An 18000-nucleotide genomic window follows, 5' to 3' on the forward strand; every position below is an offset into this window, starting at 1 on the left:
ATAGACGGTTTCGGCGTAAGTTTGACCTTGAAAGGATAAAGAGGAAAGTTCTACCCTAGTTTTGTTTCTTTCTAACAGTGTCGCCACACATAGCGCAATATATCCCCAAATTGATTAGTTATTTTTACAATATTACCATGTAATTGGTAATCCATGTTTATAGTAATATAACCTTACAAAACATTCGCATAACCTCATTTATTCGTTTCTGTCATCATTATTTCCTGGCCTTTTCTAGTTTTCTCATTGCATATTTCCATTTATCTTTCACGTTCCACCTTTGATTATTTTATTTCCTTTTGCATTTTTTGAATACCCTGTCTTTAACCTTTATACCAAACAGTTTTTTTTTAACTAAACTGTACACAATCCTTCTTGCTCAAGTAAGTAGTTTTATACTTTATAGATGTTTATAATATATTGCAATGTACAATTTTATTAGTAGATCAACCATCAATTTCCCTATTACCAGAAGATGTTCCTGGTGCTGTTTTACGCCATGGTGTAAATATTGAGGACCATTCTAACCTGGAGTTGCAAAGGTGGTTAGAGTGTCGTGCATTAAAGAAAACAGGAAATAAAACTGATTTAGTGCAAAGGTAAATAGGCAAATTTATTGTGCTTAGTAGAATTACTTATATCTCATTTATTTGTAGGGTTGTAAACTGTATTGAAGCGGGACGCAGTAATAGTATTTCCCTAGCTATTGATGGAGGCAAATGGTACGATATGAAACGGAACGTTGTTGTAACTGCTTCCACTTCAACTGCTGCATCAGGTCCTGCATCTGATGAGACTCTTCTGTGGGCAAGATTCCCATCTCGTGAAATCCCCCAATATTTCAACAAGGGCCACATCTATACCTATCTTGTGGGATGCTTCTTTGAAAATGAAGATTATGTCAGCAACAATACAGGTGTAACAGAAAAACCGTTTCGACGTGGCAGCCAGTTTGTAAGCAGCGATCACTTGCACGAAGTGTTTGACAGCAGTGATAACCGATTTTACCTTTTAAAAGCAAAGTGTTTTGCATCATTTAATAAGAATAAATTGTACTCTGTAGTGATAACTTTAAACAAAGCATCGGGAGCTGTAGTTAATGGTAGATGCGAGTGTAAACAATCTGCGTTAGGTAAATGTAGCCACGTAAGCGCTCTTTTGCTGTTCCTGGAGAAGTTTTGCGGAGAAAACGGCCACGATAACACTGCATGCACCAGCAAGTTAAGGCAGTGGGGTTTGGGTGCTAAACTGAAAAAACCTGGACCTATTTCCCAAAAGAAGTACGGCAATGTGAGATTCGAACCAATTCGCAGGGCAACGTTCGATCCAAGACCAGACAACTATGAAAGAACTGTCAATATAAACAATTTTATTTGCGATTTACAAAAAGAACGTCTTCCTACAATGTTCGAAACTTTATTCCAACTACGTTATGATGACTTCAAATTGGACCAAAGTAGTGTAGATATCGTCATACAACAAGTTCTAATTTTCAAGAAGAATATGGATCAGGAACTTATAAAACAAAAGAACATCTTTTCTGTAGAAGGTGCCGAAATTCAGCATTCGTTGGGTTGGTTTAGATGGAGAAGCTACTTTATCACAGCATCGAATGCAAAGACCGCTTCATCCCTAGTGAGTCTTTCCGCAAAAAACAATTATTTAAAAAGAAATCTATGGCAATTAACACCAAATTTATTGACGGCAGCAATGAGATACGGTCAAGTTAATGAGGCGAAGGCAAGGGACAAGTATGTAGCCGATCACATTCAACCAAATGAACAATTTGTGCAAGTAGGGCTGTATATGAACAAGAAATACCCTCACCTAGCGTGTAGTGCTGATGGAGTTGTGACAACCAACGGAGTGATCACAAGAGTCATAGAAATCAAATGCCCTAAAGTGCTCGAAGACAAAGATCCATGTCAGTGGAACAGTGTGTTAACAGGTCAACAACAGAGCAACTTTTTCGCGTATGAGGAAAATAATAAAGTGTTTTTAAAAGCGAACCATCCATATAATTATCAGGTTGCTACAACAATGTTAATTTTTGAAGTTCCCGAATGTGATTTTGTTGTGTGGTCAAGTGTAGGTCTCCTAGTTTTTAAGGTACAATTATCTGATATCTCTAGGCATGTTATTGACGACATAACTAAAAAGCTTAAAAAAATGTATTATAATATGTACATTCCAGAATTATTTTTAATGCGAATTCCGAGGAACTTACCATTATTTGAGTTGGACTACTTTCAAGAATAATGTATACTATACTATATTTTGTGCTCTTTGTTATAATTACATACATAATGTTATAATAAAATTATGTTAAAACTGGTTTTTCAAAGTTTACCAAAAAACAAATTATACTAAATATATTGGACATAATGGGTAACATTGAAATTTGCACTGGCTTTGCTAAAATTTGGTAGCTTTTTATTCGTCTGATGGAGCGCTCTACAGTAATACGACACTTTGCAATTTTCTTTGTTAGTATTTCTTCTTCCGCTGTTAATCTTGTCCTGCCAGCCAAGAAAGGTGGAATGATTAATTTATATTTGTGCTCATCACAAATGTCTTGAATGGTAAAACCACGATCTGCCATAAGCACATCGTCTTCTTCCAAAAATACAGAAATGTCTGACGACTTAAATAGTTCGATGTCCGAAATGGACCCCTCGTAACCCTCACTGTTGTATACAACTGCCCCTCTTGAAGACACTCCCACTAAAAACTTGATCGTATTGTAGTGCTTGTAGCTGGAATGGGTGTTTCCTTGTTGCTGAAAATTTTTGGACATCTGCATCCGGACTTCAGTGGTATCCAGAACTACGGTCACTTTGTCATTAAGTAGGCGAAAACAAGCAGGCATGTGTCTTATATCAGTGGCACGAGCACCTTTCATGAAAGCATTGCGCAGAACACACGTTTGTAAATAAACAAATTGCACCCACGTATAAAATATTGCCGACACTTGGGTGACACTCATGTTATAAAATATAGATAATTCTTTCAGTGTATAACCTCTTCTTAAACGAATTAGCACTAAACACAGTTTATCTTTGTTGGACAGTTGCATACATTTGGTTCTTAGTGCATAACTTTTATGATTGTACATTAATTTTGACATTACATTTTCATCCAAGAAATTAAATAACGCCTCAAACAGTGGTAACGTCAATCCAGTGAAATAGTGAAAATTCTTGCTGTGCTGGAATTCTGAGAACAAGAAACAATTTTGAAACTGCTTCAACTTCGACACATTTTTGCACTTCACATCCACGGGTTCTGAAGCTGTTTGGGTGGCAGTATGATGATAGTTGCTAGTTGATCGTTTAGTGTATGTGTGATCACTGTGATCTCCACTTCCAACATTTACATTAGCCAATGCCCTTTCCAGATTCACATTATCTTCTTGGGAACCTGAGCCGACTTCGATGAAACTTTGAATATCCAAACTATTTAGACGTAGTAGAGGGTTAGTCAAGTAGCTTTGATGCGGTTCTGGATTTTCTGATTCCCTTGTAGCAAAATGCTGCTCACAAATATACACATTCTTAGTAATATTAGATGGGTTTAGATTGTTGTTTCCACATAGTTCAATCCATAATAAGCTCTTCGCCATATTCCGCAGTGGTTTAGGGAACGGATGATAACGGAGATTGCGACACCTTTTAGACTTTGAGGTGTTGTTGCAATCCTTGTAATGACACTTTGGCATTGTAATGCCTCCTATAATGAACAGAATCAATCATAATGTAACCTTCTTTTTACATAATACTTACTTGAGCAAGAAGGATTGTGTACAGTTTAGTTTAAAAAAAAACTGTTTGGTATAAAGGTTAAAGACAGGGTATTCAAAAAATGCAAAAGGAAATAAAATAATCAAAGGTGGAACGTGAAAGATAAATGGAAATATGCAATGAGAAAACTAGAAAAGGCCAGGAAATAATGATGACAGAAACGAATAAATGAGGTTATGCGAATGTTTTGTAAGGTTATATTACTATAAACATGGATTACCAATTACATGGTAATATTGTAAAAATAACTAATCAATTTGGGGATATATTGCGCTATGTGTGGCGACACTGTTAGAAAGAAACAAAACTAGGGTAGAACTTTCCTCTTTATCCTTTCAAGGTCAAACTTACGCCGAAACCGTCTATTGTAATTATAAATATCATATATAATACCATAAGTAGTCGAAGTATTGTCGAATATTTTGAGTGCTGTCACGAATGCTAGTTACGCTGATTAATACCACGAGGCTTGCGCGAGTGGTATTAAAAGCGTACTAGCATGAGTGGAGCAGCAGCTCAAAAATAATCTACAATCTTCGACTACGAATGGTATTCGGAGACTATTCAATGAATCCAAAGAAAAATTAAGCTAATTACCCACGCGAATTATTATCCATGACAACAAATAAACGTCAAATAAATTATGGAAGTTGCTTTTCATTTTGCTATTGATTCTATTCGAACTTTTGTGCTCCAAGCTATTCGTTATGAGTGATTAAATTAAAAGATGTGGGTGATAAGTCGGTTGTCGAAATTGATTAACAAACTAAGAAGAATGTTCCGTTAATACGACAAATTTCGCGACATTTCACTGTGGAAGTTTGACAAAATGTCTTGAATAATCGCATTGAATTGTCGCTGAAATACCACACGTGAAATTATCGCTGAAATACCACAACGTGCAATTATCACTATCAATTCGTTCCCTGGCGCAGCAATTTGAAATCGAGACATTTCACTGGTGAAATCTGACAAATGTTAGATGAATTGAATATTCATTGCAATTCAGTTGCTAATTGCAAAAATTCTACAATTTCAGTCAAAAGTTGAAGTTGCAGTAAACATTTTCTATCCATCACCATATGTTTAATTAGCATTCACCTGTATTACAGAGTAGCAATGACAAACGTCTAACAAGATTGCAGAACATGTTTTAAAAAATCTCGCAAAAAAAATTGTAATATTAATCAATATAAGTAAATCCACTGCCAAACCTGTTACCTAATGAAATCGAACTCAAGTTCTACTACAAAAAAAGTAAAAAATGAATAAAGTTGGTTACCTCAAATTGTTGTACACTCTATTCAGCTTATATTGGTAACCATCAATACTCAGTGGACTTCTTGGCATTTTTTCCTTCAAAAGTAGATTCAAATAGGTAACTTCCTTAATGTGCCTCTTTACTAATGCTGACAATGATCGCTAGTTGTAATGACAAACGCTATTTACATACGACAACAGCTGCTTTTAACGACAAATGCTTTCTGTGCTGCGTTTCACGACAAATGCTTTCTGTGCTGCGTTCCACGACAAATGCTTTCTGTGCTGCGTTTCACGACAAATGCTTTCTGTGCTGTGTTTCACGACAAATGCTGGTAGCCATCTAAAACTAATAATGATATAAAAAATTATTTCACACATTACATACTTAGAATAAAATAAAGATCAGTGATATCTGGATTATTGAATTCGTTTACAAATGGCAAACATCCTCTAATTTTATAACAAACATTCGCCATGAAACTTTGAACAAAATCTGTCTTCATTTTTGTTCACAAATAAACCTTAAAATTGATATCTAAACAAAAAAGTTAGTAAATAACGTTTTTCTGCCCTTTGTTCAGTTTCGTTCAAACTCTTTTGATAGCCCACAAAATCGTTCACAAACGAAAGTTAGTGAATAGACGTGTTATACAATAGGCATTAAGGTGGCTACAGACTATGCGTGTATTCGCAATTCAAAATGTGCGATTCGCCAGCAATTTGTGCATAGTGTGTATGGATTCATTCGCTTAAATCGAGAATACATGAATAGTCTGCTGGGCTTCATTTATTTAACTAGAAACTGCCACGAACCGAGCGAATCCCGAATACACGCATAGTCTGTTGCCACCATTAGACATGTGTAAATGTGCTAAATCAAATGCAGAAAAACGATATTATTTTTCGCCCACACTGAAGGAATTTCACAATACTGAAGGCCACAAACGTGTAAATCGATCCGATTTCACACTTACTTATTTCATTATGTTATTTTATTTAAGTTGATAGGTAGGTACTTACATTTCATATCACGCCACCTCCATTTTTATCTTGCAGAAACTACTTCTTGCACGTGCTGTAAGGGTTATGGAAATCAAATCTATAATAAAAACTATTATAACTTGTAAAAATATACGCAGATTTAACACCTACTACAAATTATGAATTCCGATGGTTAACACGTACATTTACTGGTAGTCATATCTATCGATGATCACCGATTACTTAAACAATGCTTTTACTTAGAAGTAATTCAGAGAGAGTGAGAGAGAAAGAAAATAGAGAGAAATCTGTCATCTGTGGTAAAGAACAATGGCGTCGTTCCCGGCTAATTTAAAATGCAATCTTAGGTTTTCATTTTATCAATACTTGCATACTTACCACAATAATTATTGCAAGATTTTTAACCTGCAACAACTAAATGTTTATACTCAATGCCTATCTGCATAAACAAAGATATGGTAACTGTGCACGGTCCGTATAAAGTGTGTGTATGTATACAGTGTACTTCAAAAAAAGTTTGTAGAATTAAAGTTCTTATAGCCGTAAACTGAAGCCGTATACACCGTAAATACTGAAATTGTAAATTACATTATACTATTTTTGACTAGAAACTTTGAAAAATTTTCAAACTTAGATGAACTTCTCAATACTCGTATGCGCCATAAATACGGCCGCCCACTTGAAAACATCTTTTGTCCTTCCGTTATTTGCGGTTATATCAGAGACATTAGAGGAGGTAAATACTCCTATACATACTCCATAGGCGGTATTCCGTTGTTAACCATTAATATAAATGTCGCAAGGTCCGCCATTTTAGCGTGGAAAAATGCGGGAAAATCAAAGTAATGAGGCAATGGCAACGTCGTTACAAACACTTGTCAAAAACTTTCAGAATTTTCAGAACTTATGTCAGTTTTATATGTGAAAATTAATAACAGATGTCTTTTATATATTCCGTTCACTACAGTCACTAAACCGTTCACTTTCCATTTAGATCATGGTAACCCAGCAAACACACGACAGATACATTGTTCCCATGGTTTAAGGTAAGTCTTTCACGTACCTAATGTAGTCATGTTTTCTTTAATGCAATTTACTTTCATCGTTTTACTTCTACTAAAGATTTTATGTTAAATAACACACTCGCTAGTGCTAAGTACGTTTTTTTTCTAGGAGTGTATAGAACAGACTACCTTAGAGTACTACTACTAAATTTATTATCAAGACATCGCAAAGGAGAGATCGACTTCAATAATGTGGACGGCTTCATGGATCAAATCAGAAACTGTCGAATCTTTGGTTTGAATTTAATTACAGAACCAAAGATTTATATAAGTAATAGATACGCGGACCTTATGGACGCATAAAACCGTTGGTGTGCAATGACATCTATTGATTTATTTAACAATTTGATCGCTCGAACTGCCTTAATTTCCCCTTCCCTTATTATTGATTTTATATCCAAAAATCGAAATGGTGGAGCAAAGCATTACGCTCCACCTATAATATTTCTATCTCGCCTTAACGCATTTTTCTCTCGAACGGTGTACTTACGCAAGAACTTAAGTTACGCATTTTTATGAAATTTGATGGAGGTTTTAATTATCTATCCAATGGTATGGAATTCTTCTTGTAGGAGAAAATGGGGAGCAGAAAATGCCGAAAATGCATTTTCCCATGTTATTTCCCTATGTTCCGCTGTCAACTTGCCACACTGTATAATTTATATAGCTATTTGTGTAATAAGAGCGCAAAGTGCATAGTTGTCGCTCGGCGAGTTGTTGACGCGCGACGGCGTAGCCGGAGCACGGCAAACTCGCAAGAGCGACAACCGCACTTTGCGCTCGAAATGCACACAATATTTATCATGACACAAAGACAAAAAATTGATTTTACTTCTTTCTACTTATTACTTCAATAATAATTAATAGTAATTTAATATCAAGTATGCGCCTGACAGTTGTAATAGTGTTTGTCAATCACAACAACAAAAACACTTCAACCAGAACTTCAACTTTTAATTTGCTACGAAACCTCGTAGTTCCATCCCATTTAGAGTTTATTATTCATAACAATAATAATTGTACATTTAATATTATGAATAAATAAGTTTAGAAACTACATTATGTGATGTTGTATACATGTAAATAAATTGACGCTGTCTAATCGATGGGCGAACGACAAAATGACTATCGCTTGGCGAGCGACAAAGTTACTTTGTCGCTTGGCGAGCGACAAAGTGACACTTTGCGCTTTTATAATACAGCGAAAAATTGTTCTTTCTGTCATGATTGCGAAAAAAATATTTATATTGGATATATTTTTTTTACATAAAAAAAATAAAAGAAAATTCATCTAAAGAACGAGTGCGATAAAATGTCTTATGAAACGTGTTTCTTATTCTATTTTTTCTATTTGGGTTTTTACAAATAAAACAAAATTTAATTTAATAGTAATATACTGATGTGCATAGCTACATATACGTGTAAAACATTAGAAATTAGTGTTTTTGCAGTTTATTTGTTGACAGTATTTACCTATTGACATTTTGAAATCAATCGCGTCTTTTAAATTAAATTGTAATTTAAATTTGTTGCAAAAAATTTGAGGTCTTTAAAATCGAACTTTATGACATCCAAACGAGTGTCATAAAGTAGACTTTATAACATCCAAATAGAAAAAATAAGTTTGCGACCGTGTGTGAGTAAAGATGGCGTAACCAACTCGTTACTTTCTTACACAACGTTTAGGCAAAGCCTATAAGGTTGTATAAGAAAGTATGGTGATGGCAAAAAATTTCGATGTCGATTTTTTAACGGAATTACACGTTTTAGGTGTTTTTAAGTCATTTTAAGCAATTTTTGGAAAAAACAAAAAGTCCGATTAATTTGAAATTTAAAACATAAGCTTTTTAGCCAAAAAGTAAGGACGTATCAACTTTTGGGCAAAATCGGACCACGCATAAAGGTACTTTATTTGAAGCCCTTAAGGGTTTTTTAAAAATATATCAGAAACTAACGCAAATATTTTCACCAAATTTTATATATTGCCTTTTCTTGTTATTATCTAAGATATATATTTTATTTTGAGCAAAATCGGGTTACGCGTAGGAGTAGGAGTATTTGAAGCCCTTAAGGGTTTTTTCAATTATATTGAAAACTAACATAACATTGTCACCAAATTTTTTACTGTACTTTTAATAAGAAAGTCGTGTGCTGTACCACACCAACATTCTTATTGCTTTCTCACAAAAGTGGAAGCAATATTATCCGCACTTTGTCCGTCCGTCTGGGTAAAATTTGTAGACAAGTTTTTTCATAGTAATTTTGAAGCTATCGACATATTTTTTTTTTAAATTAAAGGTACATTATCGAACCAAGCGAAATTATTTGGAATTTCTCAATATCTTGGGAGCTATGTCTACGTCTTTTATGAAAATATAAGTTGAATTTCTACATCAGTTCTGAAAATTCGGAAAAACTTCGGGGAAATTTGGAAAACTTCTGGAAACATCGAAAAAATTTGAAAAACTTTGAAAAACATCAAGAAACTTTGGAAAATCTCCGAAAATTTTCGAAAAATCTTTGGAAAATTTTCGGAAAATTTTTTTTAAATCTTCGACAAACTTAGGAAAACCTCGGAAAAACTTAGATAACTTAAACTTACCGAAAAACTCGGAAAATTTTCGGTAAACTATGGAAACAGTTCGGGAAACTTTGAAAAACATCAAGGAAATTTAAAACATCTTGGATAAACTCGGAAAATTTTCGGGAAATCTTCGGAAAATTTTTGGATAATTTTTTTTTAAATCTTGGGTAAACTTAGAAAAACTTTAAAAAAAACCTCGAGAAAACTTAGATAACTTGATAAACTTACGAAAAAACTAGTGTGAGAAAGCAATTCTTTGTAATCACGAGTGATAACGCGATTTTTTTTGTTTGTGCGAACATAATTCCACTGATTTTATGACACCTATAGACGTGTTCTTAAAAAATCATGTGCAATGCATTATTAACGATACAACTATTGAAATTTATCACCTTGTCTATTAAAATTAATTCCTTAACCTCGTGTTCGCCGCCATGTTTAAATGTCAAAATCAGCTGTTTACTCGTTTACTTTTCCAGACCGTTTATTTTCCAGAAGCAATTTCAGTAAATTGTGCACGACAAGACGCATGCGTAATCGCAATAGTAGTGCTCAAACTAAACGAAGCAAACAAGTAAATTTATAACCGCATATTTGTGCAATTGCAGTATTCATCTGAGTAAATTTTCGACCGTACCCTGTATATACTTTAAATTTGTACCTAACTTCACTCTGCAACAACTTTACGTTTGCGACCTTTGACGACGGCCGACGTTGCGCATGCGCGCACCTAAGCGCACCTGCGACCTGCCATTTGCTTGCAATTTTTCATGAAAAAGATTCCAAAAATCCAAAGTGAAAGTGCTAGAGCATCTGTGAATCGTTTTATATTCTTATTTTTTTATCCGCACGAAGCGCAATTTATGTTAGAATGATATGTTAATATTTTGGCGTTTGTTTGAAATATTTTGCGTTTGTTGTGCATTAATTTTGCGTTGGTTATACTCCTATATTGATTTTGCGTTTGTTGTGTATTAATTTTGCCATTGTCGTGTTACTGCTTCTTTCGCACATTGTCTGCTGTGTGCTTGAAGTTGGGCATGAGTGCAGTAAATAGAAGCAGGACTGGCTATGTGCCATTTAACTTTTGCAGAGACTTTCAAAGGGGTGTGTGCACGAGGGGCCCTAACTGCCGTTTTGTACATGTTTCGGCAGCGGAGCAGAGAATTGCAACCCGAAACGATCCGGCAACCAGAGATATCGCAATTGAGATCCGTCGCGCAATAAATGTTCGACCTCTATGTAATGACTTTGTTCGTGGCGTATGTAGAAGAGGCGAGGGCTGCCTAAACCGACATCGTCGGCCAGACGAACATTTTGAGCCGTTGGTGTGTCCGGTCTGCCTAGACCGTATTTACAAGGGTTTCTTGAGGTGCTTTGAGGCCTGCCACCATGTGGTATGCTGGCAGTGTTCTCAACACCTCCGTAACATCTGCCCTAAGTGCAGACAGTCGTCACAAATATTAGAGTTATATGCTTAATTACTTAAATCTTACATTTAATTAAAATAAAACTTTCTTGATGTGGATGAGTTTTAATCTTTTTTGATGCACTGTGAAATTAATTCTTTTTCATTTTGTAAACATTGCTAGCTGGTAGCGTAATTTGAAGCATAACTGGATTTTATGGACAGACGATACAGGACAGGTATTAACAACACCATACATTAGAGTAGAGGGTATTGCAATTGGGTTGTGCTAAAAAATTACGCATATAGATAAAAAAAATTTCCTAAAATTAACCGAAAGATATTCTTGTCCTTTAGAAAGGGTTAATAATCAGTGTGGTAGTACACATTATTATAAAGTAAATTAAGTGCTGTTTTTATTATAGGCACTTGAAGGACTTTGTGTTAAGTTTACCCCTTGAATGTAAATTGGATCTATGGAAATAATTTTGAAGCAATTAACTCTTACTAGAAAATACTTTTGAAAGGGTGCTTTATCTGTTCACATTTGACCTGCAGAATACTGCTACATCAGGTGTTCAAAAACGTAACTAACAATGTAATTTTAACTACACTTCCTCATTCCAGTAAATGTTAGGAATTTGTCTTTGGGCGAGTTTCTACAAGATTGAGCTTTTGTTGCATCATTGGTTTGATTTCTGGTGTTGACAAGTGCCCACTTTAAGCAGTAGAAGGCAGTTTAGCCGTTCTGTTAGATAGGCTTCCAACTGATTTAGAATTAGAAATTAAATGAAATTTATGTAATAAACGTGTTTACTCTCAGTTCTCTCGTACACACAGTGCAAATTGTTACCAGAGTAATTTCTGATTTAGACTACAAATTTTATTTAATAAATTGTAATATGCCTATTGTTTTACATTATTTTCACTTGTATTATAGTCTCCCGCTTCATAAATCACTGTTAAACCCGAGGTTATTAAACCATTCCTCTTTGTGTCGCACTGCTTGGGCACTGATAGCTGCTGCTTTGTTTGATTATTCTGTATAAATTTATTGCCACAGTACCTTTTTTTTAACTGATTAATATTAACAGAAATCTGTTTGATAGGCCTTATTGTCATAGTATTAATCATGGAATATATGAAACCTTCAAATGATTCATCTAAAAAAGAAAAATATGTAACTTAAAATTGGATTAGGTGTATTCACTTTCTATAGTCCTTGCTTCAAAGATGATATCACTTTGAGAATCACTTGCTAAGTATATTCGAGATACATGATTGCCAATTCGCTTTGGTAAAAGTGATAAAGCCACATTTGTGTAGCTTCTTTTATGTTCTTTACTTTAAATGCTGTTATTCATTCACATGCCAGCATTAATATCTTGCACAGGATAGACTAAAATTGTGGTCGAATACATATGAGATTCAATAAGAATATTCTTGCAGCACATTTTTTGCGAATTCAAAAGTATTAACATTTGAATTTATGATGTTCCATCTCGGTGGATTATTTATAAAATATGTACTATCAAGGTTCACGGATAATTTTTCTTATGTCAAAATTTATCGATTTAGTCGAGTGTCGAGTTTAGGGGAATTTAAGTTTAGGAGGGATATGCATGTTGTACAGACTACAGATTGACCTGTCACTTTTGTAATCACTCTGGTTATAGTGCGCCATCTTACATTCACACATTCAGATGTAGGTAATACAGGTTTCGTATTATACGCTATTAAATTTCGACGAAATACAAGTTCGACAAAATACAAGTTATACGAAATGCCTGTTAGGTGCTTTTTTTTATACGCAATTTTTTTATATGTAATACAAGTTATACGAAATGCCGGTTAGCTGTTTTAACAGTTATATGCATTGCTTTTTATACGTAATGCAACGGCACGTCCTCATACATAATACATACATTTACTTCGCCATCAATGGTAGTTCCACACGGAGAATATGCAGAAGATGAGTATGTCGAGGAGTATGCGGAATCTTATGCCGAGTCCCAAGAAGTACCAGTAAACCAATTTAATTCCCAATCCATTAATCGTAATGGAAATTATGGTAAGTCAAAAATATTACACAACATTTTGATAATAATTCTGTTTTATAGAAATCAGTGTGATGCACAAAATATTAGAAATGGTAACAGAAATAAAAATTCAAGTCAACGATATTGCCAGAAATATGCAGAGTTTCAAAGTAGACAAGCAGCCCGTTGAACAATACGACATATTTACCAAATGCCTGCCCTTAAATAGTTTTGAAGCGATTGAGAAGTTTGAGGAATTAATAAGCGACCTTGAAATCAACAAATTATTTGTAAGTTAATAATTGCATAATCTTTCTAGTTGATGGTTCTTAAGTATAGAATATCTGTGAATGTACTGATTGTATTTTTCTACTCATACTCTAATATATAGAATGATGCGTTTTCAATTAGGGATAAATTATTCAAACAATGAAATAGTTTTTGATTATTCATCTGTTGTACGCTAATCGTAAAGTAGAAAAGTATTATTTCACTCATTCAAAAAGAAATATTCTTACACTACTCACAAAAACTGTTCGATATGAGTTTTGCGCTCCTGGGAATTAGCCCTATTTGGTAGGAAAGTAATTTGTGACATGATTTCAGTTTTGAAAAATCAAGTCTGCCATTGAACCGTTTTTTGGATGAGAGGCACACACAAATGTTATTATAGAAAGGTTATTCTGATTGAAAAACTTAGTAATGGTGTAAAATTTAAGTCAAATAGGTCTACTTTTGAATTTCTTATGAAATCCTCAATTTTATTTACTACATAGAATATTTTAGATAACATATCAAAATGTTTCTATCTACTTCAAATTTGCTACATGGTCGGTCATTAATTGTTTAATCAACATTTTATGTTCCTCGTCTTTCTACAAGCATTTTTTTACGGACCTTCATTTGCTACAGCCAGCCATCCGCCAAAGTGAAATTAAAAGCTACCTTTTTACAAAATAAATTTGCAAAAATGCGCTAAAAACACTACAAAAATCAAAGTAGGTTTAGAACTTTGAAATTTTGTACGTTTTTTCTCCAGGAGCGTGGCAAGGTAAAATTACGCCTAGTGCAAAGTTTGTCCGACGCGCCTTTTTTAATAATAATTATAACAATAATAATAATGTGGTCTTTGCATATTTTTTATTATAAATAATAATGTACTTCTTAAATATATAAATACAGATTTTGCATACTTTTTATTTAAAAAAATGTTTGACTAAATATTTATTTAAAATTTACTTTTCTAGCTTTAACTTTAGCAAATTCACTATACTTATTTTACAATTATTATATTACTTATTTACGATCAATCCTGACTCAAGTGCACTTAAAATTGCAAAATAAAAACTTTGTAAAATACTTTTGTATAATTTTTATTTTAAAAAATTTTAGGACTTTTTGGCGCCTAGCAAAATTTGGCGCTTTGGCGCCTAGCAAAATTTGGCGCTAGGCCAACTTCCCTGGTTGCCCTACGGATGCCACGCCCGCGTTTCATTCTAATAAAACTTTTCTTCATTTGTGTGTACTTCGTCTCCTAAGAGCACTTTTGCTAAGTCGTTTTTTGAAAATTTCAAAACTGAAGTTATGCCATAATGAGTTTCCAAACAAACCAGGCTGATCCCCAGATGCTCAAAATTCATTTCCAAACAATCCTGTATATACCCCCCCAAGGGAAGCACCTTGTCGTGGTGGGGGGGCTCAGTAGCCACTGTTGCCAGCAGTGGTGAAGCGAAGCTGTCCCAGGTCGTTTGTATTGTTTTTTTGGTGGTTCTGGTCCCTCTGTCTTTTGTTTCATGTAAAAATCCCAGTAGCGTCTGTTCCATAGTGGGCGGCTGCTGGGTCGGCGTCTGTTCTCCATGTTAGGAGCGGCCGAATTAGTTGCTGGCAGTAGCATAAAAATGCAATCCTTTTTTTGTAAAATGGAAAGACTTTTAAGCCCTTCGGGGCGACCACATTTTACTGCTCAGGGGTTCGGATTGTCCCCAGAGCCGGCAGGGAGCGAGGCGGAGCGGGCAGGCCTCACCCGGTCGATATTAAGCGGCTGCTCGGCGTCGTTGGCAGGCGACCAGGCCTCGACGCATGTAAATGCTCCTGGAAGAGAATACATGGCCAATGAGAAGGTGGATGAAGTGCCCCGGTTCTTGGTCATTAAAAGGAAGGAAGGCGATTTTACATCTGTAAGTCCCTTCCTGATAAGTAAGGTTTTGTATGGCATTGTTGGTCAAGTAAAAGACGTTAAGAAGATGAAAGGAGATCTTTTGGTTGAAACTGTATCACAGAAGCAGTCGAGATTACTTTGTAACTGTACGCGATTTAGCGATTTTGAAGTTGAGGTAGTACCCCATGGGATGCTTAACTCGTCAAAGGGAGTGGTTTTCTGTCGCGATCTTTTGAATTGCTCTATTGAGGAAATAAAAGATAATCTAAGTAGTCAAGGTGTAGTGGACGTTAGGAGGATTAGGACAAGGAGGGATGGAGTGTTTATAGACACTGCAAACCATATACTTACCTTCAATACCCCGAGATTACCACGGACAATCCAAGCGGCGTTTTACCCCTTGCAGGTGCGTCCGTATATACCAAATCCACTTAGATGTTTTAATTGCCAAAGATTCGGACATTCTGCTGTAAATTGTAAGCATGATAAGAGATGCGTATGCGGAAAACCTGTACACGAAGGAACTACCTGCGGAGAACCCATCGAATGTCCAAACTGCAAAGGGCCGCATAAAGCGGTCACTAAAACATGTCCAGTGTTCAAGATGGAAATGAAAATACAGGAGGTGAAGGTGATACAAAAGCTGTCGTACTCGGAAGCAAAAAAGAAAGTTGGGACAGTGAATCCCAGCACATCTTTTGCACAGGTTGCTTCAGTACCAACGTCAGTTCCCGTACAACCTGTCGGTCCTGAAATTAGAAAAATAATTAAGGAAGAAATGGAGGCATTAATGAGAATACTCACCACAAACCGATTAATTGTACAACCTCCCCCAACTGTTGTAGAAGTTCCCATATCAATTCCCGGGAACAGCGTTAATTTCTCGGACCCTACTACGGCGTCAGAGGTAGAGGGTATGGACGCAGAGACGCGGGGGTCTAAACGTAAGACGTCTCCCGCTTTGTCTCGATCTAGGGAATCGAGTGTCACATCCGTAGATGATGATAAAGTTACTGAGGCAAAGCAACAGAGGAAGAGGAAAGGGTGGCCGAAAGGCAAACCCAGGAAACCCCGCAATTCGGGGCCAAGAGGGTCTTGTACCAATTAATTTGTGATACAATCTGTGATATTCTAGTTATCTGTTCATTTTATTTGTAATAGTCCCATATACATTGTTATTTGTTATTTAATTATGTTATTTATTTCACCGTGATTGTCTTTTTATACAAAAATCTTCGAAAGGGGTACAAAAATTATACAATGGAATTGTAGAGGACTATCCAACAACTTAAATGAACTAAAACTACTTATACAAAGGCACACACCATTGTGTGTTGCCATTCAGGAAACACATTTAAAACCTGGAACAAAGTACAATGTTAAAAATTTCAGTTTAATTAGAAAGGATTTCTACCCACCTGCAAGAGCCTGTGGAGGAGTAGCATTTCTCATTCACAAAGGAACACCTTATAAACAAGTTAAATTACATACAACTTACCAGGCTGTAGCCGTTAAACTTGAAATTAGTAGATCGTGTACACTTTGTAATATTTACACTCCCAATACAAATTATGATGTCGAAGAAATTCGAAAAATTATTGGGCAGCTTCCACCACCATTTATTCTTGTTGGGGATTTTAATTCCCACAACACCGTTTGGGGCTCCAGATCAAATGATGCTAGAGGGAAAGAATTGTTGGACCTGATTGAAAATAGTAACTTAAGCTTACTAAATGATGGCTCCGCTACATTTTTCAATGCAGGATCAGGCACATTTGACTCCATCGATGTATCAGTATGTTCACCAGGTATACATACTAGCCTGAAATGGGAGGTGGAAGATGATCTACATCATAGTGACCATTTTCCCATTATTATCACAGTCAGGGGTCACAATCTTCCAATAAAAACGATAGCTAAATATAAAATCCAATTAGCAAATTGGGAACTCTTCACACAAGTCCTCGTCCCTCCTAATCAAGACAATCTAAATGTTAAAACCATTACCTCTTCCATCATAAACGCCGCTGACGCCAGCATATCTAAATCTAAACCTGGCAATAGGCGAAAGATGGTCCCGTGGTGGTCACCTGAAATCAAAGAAAAAATAGCATTAAAGAAAAAAGCTCTAAATAAATTTCGTCGAAATCCTACGTTGGAGAATCTTGTAGAGTTCAAAAAACGAAGATCTCAGTGTCGTCGGGGAATACTAGAAGCCCAAAGAATTTCATGGCAACATTATGTAACAACCATGACACCAGAGACTACCAGTAATGATGTCTGGAAGAAAGTCGGAGCTATATCTGGAAAAAACAGCTGCAGTCATCCGGTGTTTTTGCGCAAATCCGATGGAATAATTACCAATAAACTGCAAGACATAACTAACATAATTGCAGATCAGTTCTATAAAGTCAGTAGCTCGTCAAACTATTCCAACACCATTCTAGATACCAAACCTGAAAAAGAAGCAGTATTAATTGACTTTAACACAGATGATATACAGAACTGTAACGTACCTTTTACTGTAGAAGAATTGGAGGCAGCAATCCGTAACACCAAGTCATGTTCACCGGGAGAAGACGCTATCCATAACCAGATGCTTCGCCACTGTAGTTCTGAAATGAAAAATACCATCTTAAGATTCTTCAACAACTGCTGGAATGATTCTACCTACCCCTCAGA

At 35.5% G+C, this 18000-nt stretch overlaps 2 protein-coding genes and 2 long non-coding RNA genes across 4 annotated transcripts; 2 read left to right on the forward strand and 2 right to left on the reverse strand.

Moving 5' to 3' along the window:
• Positions 1 to 406: 406 nt before the first annotated feature.
• LOC116182468 lies at positions 407 to 2384 on the forward strand (the record flags this gene model as incomplete). The annotated part of the gene is made up of 2 exons (XM_031503004.1): positions 407 to 599; positions 657 to 2384. Coding segments are annotated over 2 exons (1796 nt in total), but the record flags the coding sequence as incomplete, so codon positions are not given.
• Positions 2385 to 5377: 2993 nt separating this feature from the next.
• Positions 5378 to 6322, reverse strand: LOC116182471. Its single transcript, XR_004147527.1, has 3 exons — positions 6216 to 6322; positions 6084 to 6162; positions 5378 to 5409 (listed from the first exon to the last, which is right to left on the reverse strand). It is a non-coding gene; the product is annotated as an uncharacterized LOC116182471 (long non-coding RNA).
• A 6688-nt stretch (positions 6323 to 13010) lies between these two features.
• On the forward strand, positions 13011 to 13466 carry LOC116182469. The gene is made up of 2 exons (XM_031503005.1): positions 13011 to 13192; positions 13242 to 13466. The coding sequence occupies exons 1-2, from the start codon at positions 13063 to 13065 to the stop codon at positions 13457 to 13459; spliced, it is 348 nt and encodes a 115-aa protein (XP_031358865.1). The 5' UTR covers positions 13011 to 13062; the 3' UTR covers positions 13460 to 13466.
• Positions 13467 to 16564: 3098 nt separating this feature from the next.
• Positions 16565 to 17495, reverse strand: LOC116182470. Its single transcript, XR_004147526.1, has 3 exons — positions 17049 to 17495; positions 16737 to 16997; positions 16565 to 16679 (listed from the first exon to the last, which is right to left on the reverse strand). It is a non-coding gene; the product is annotated as an uncharacterized LOC116182470 (long non-coding RNA).
• Between the last annotated feature and the right edge of the window lie 505 nt (positions 17496 to 18000).

Source organism: Photinus pyralis, unplaced genomic scaffold (genome assembly GCF_008802855.1).
Source record: "Photinus pyralis isolate 1611_PpyrPB1 unplaced genomic scaffold, Ppyr1.3 Ppyr1.4_unclustered_Scaffold5468, whole genome shotgun sequence".
Lineage (NCBI taxonomy): Eukaryota > Metazoa > Arthropoda > Insecta > Coleoptera > Lampyridae > Photinus > Photinus pyralis.

Bases quoted from the DNA above. Each gene is read 5' to 3' on its own strand.
- LOC116182469 (XM_031503005.1), top strand. From the start codon at position 13,063: ATGGTAGTTCCACACGGAGAATATGCAGAAGATGAGTATGTCGAGGAG. The intron at 13,193-13,241 runs GTAAGTCAAAAA...TCTGTTTTATAG, and splicing joins TAATCGTAATGGAAATTATG to AAATCAGTGTGATGCACAAA.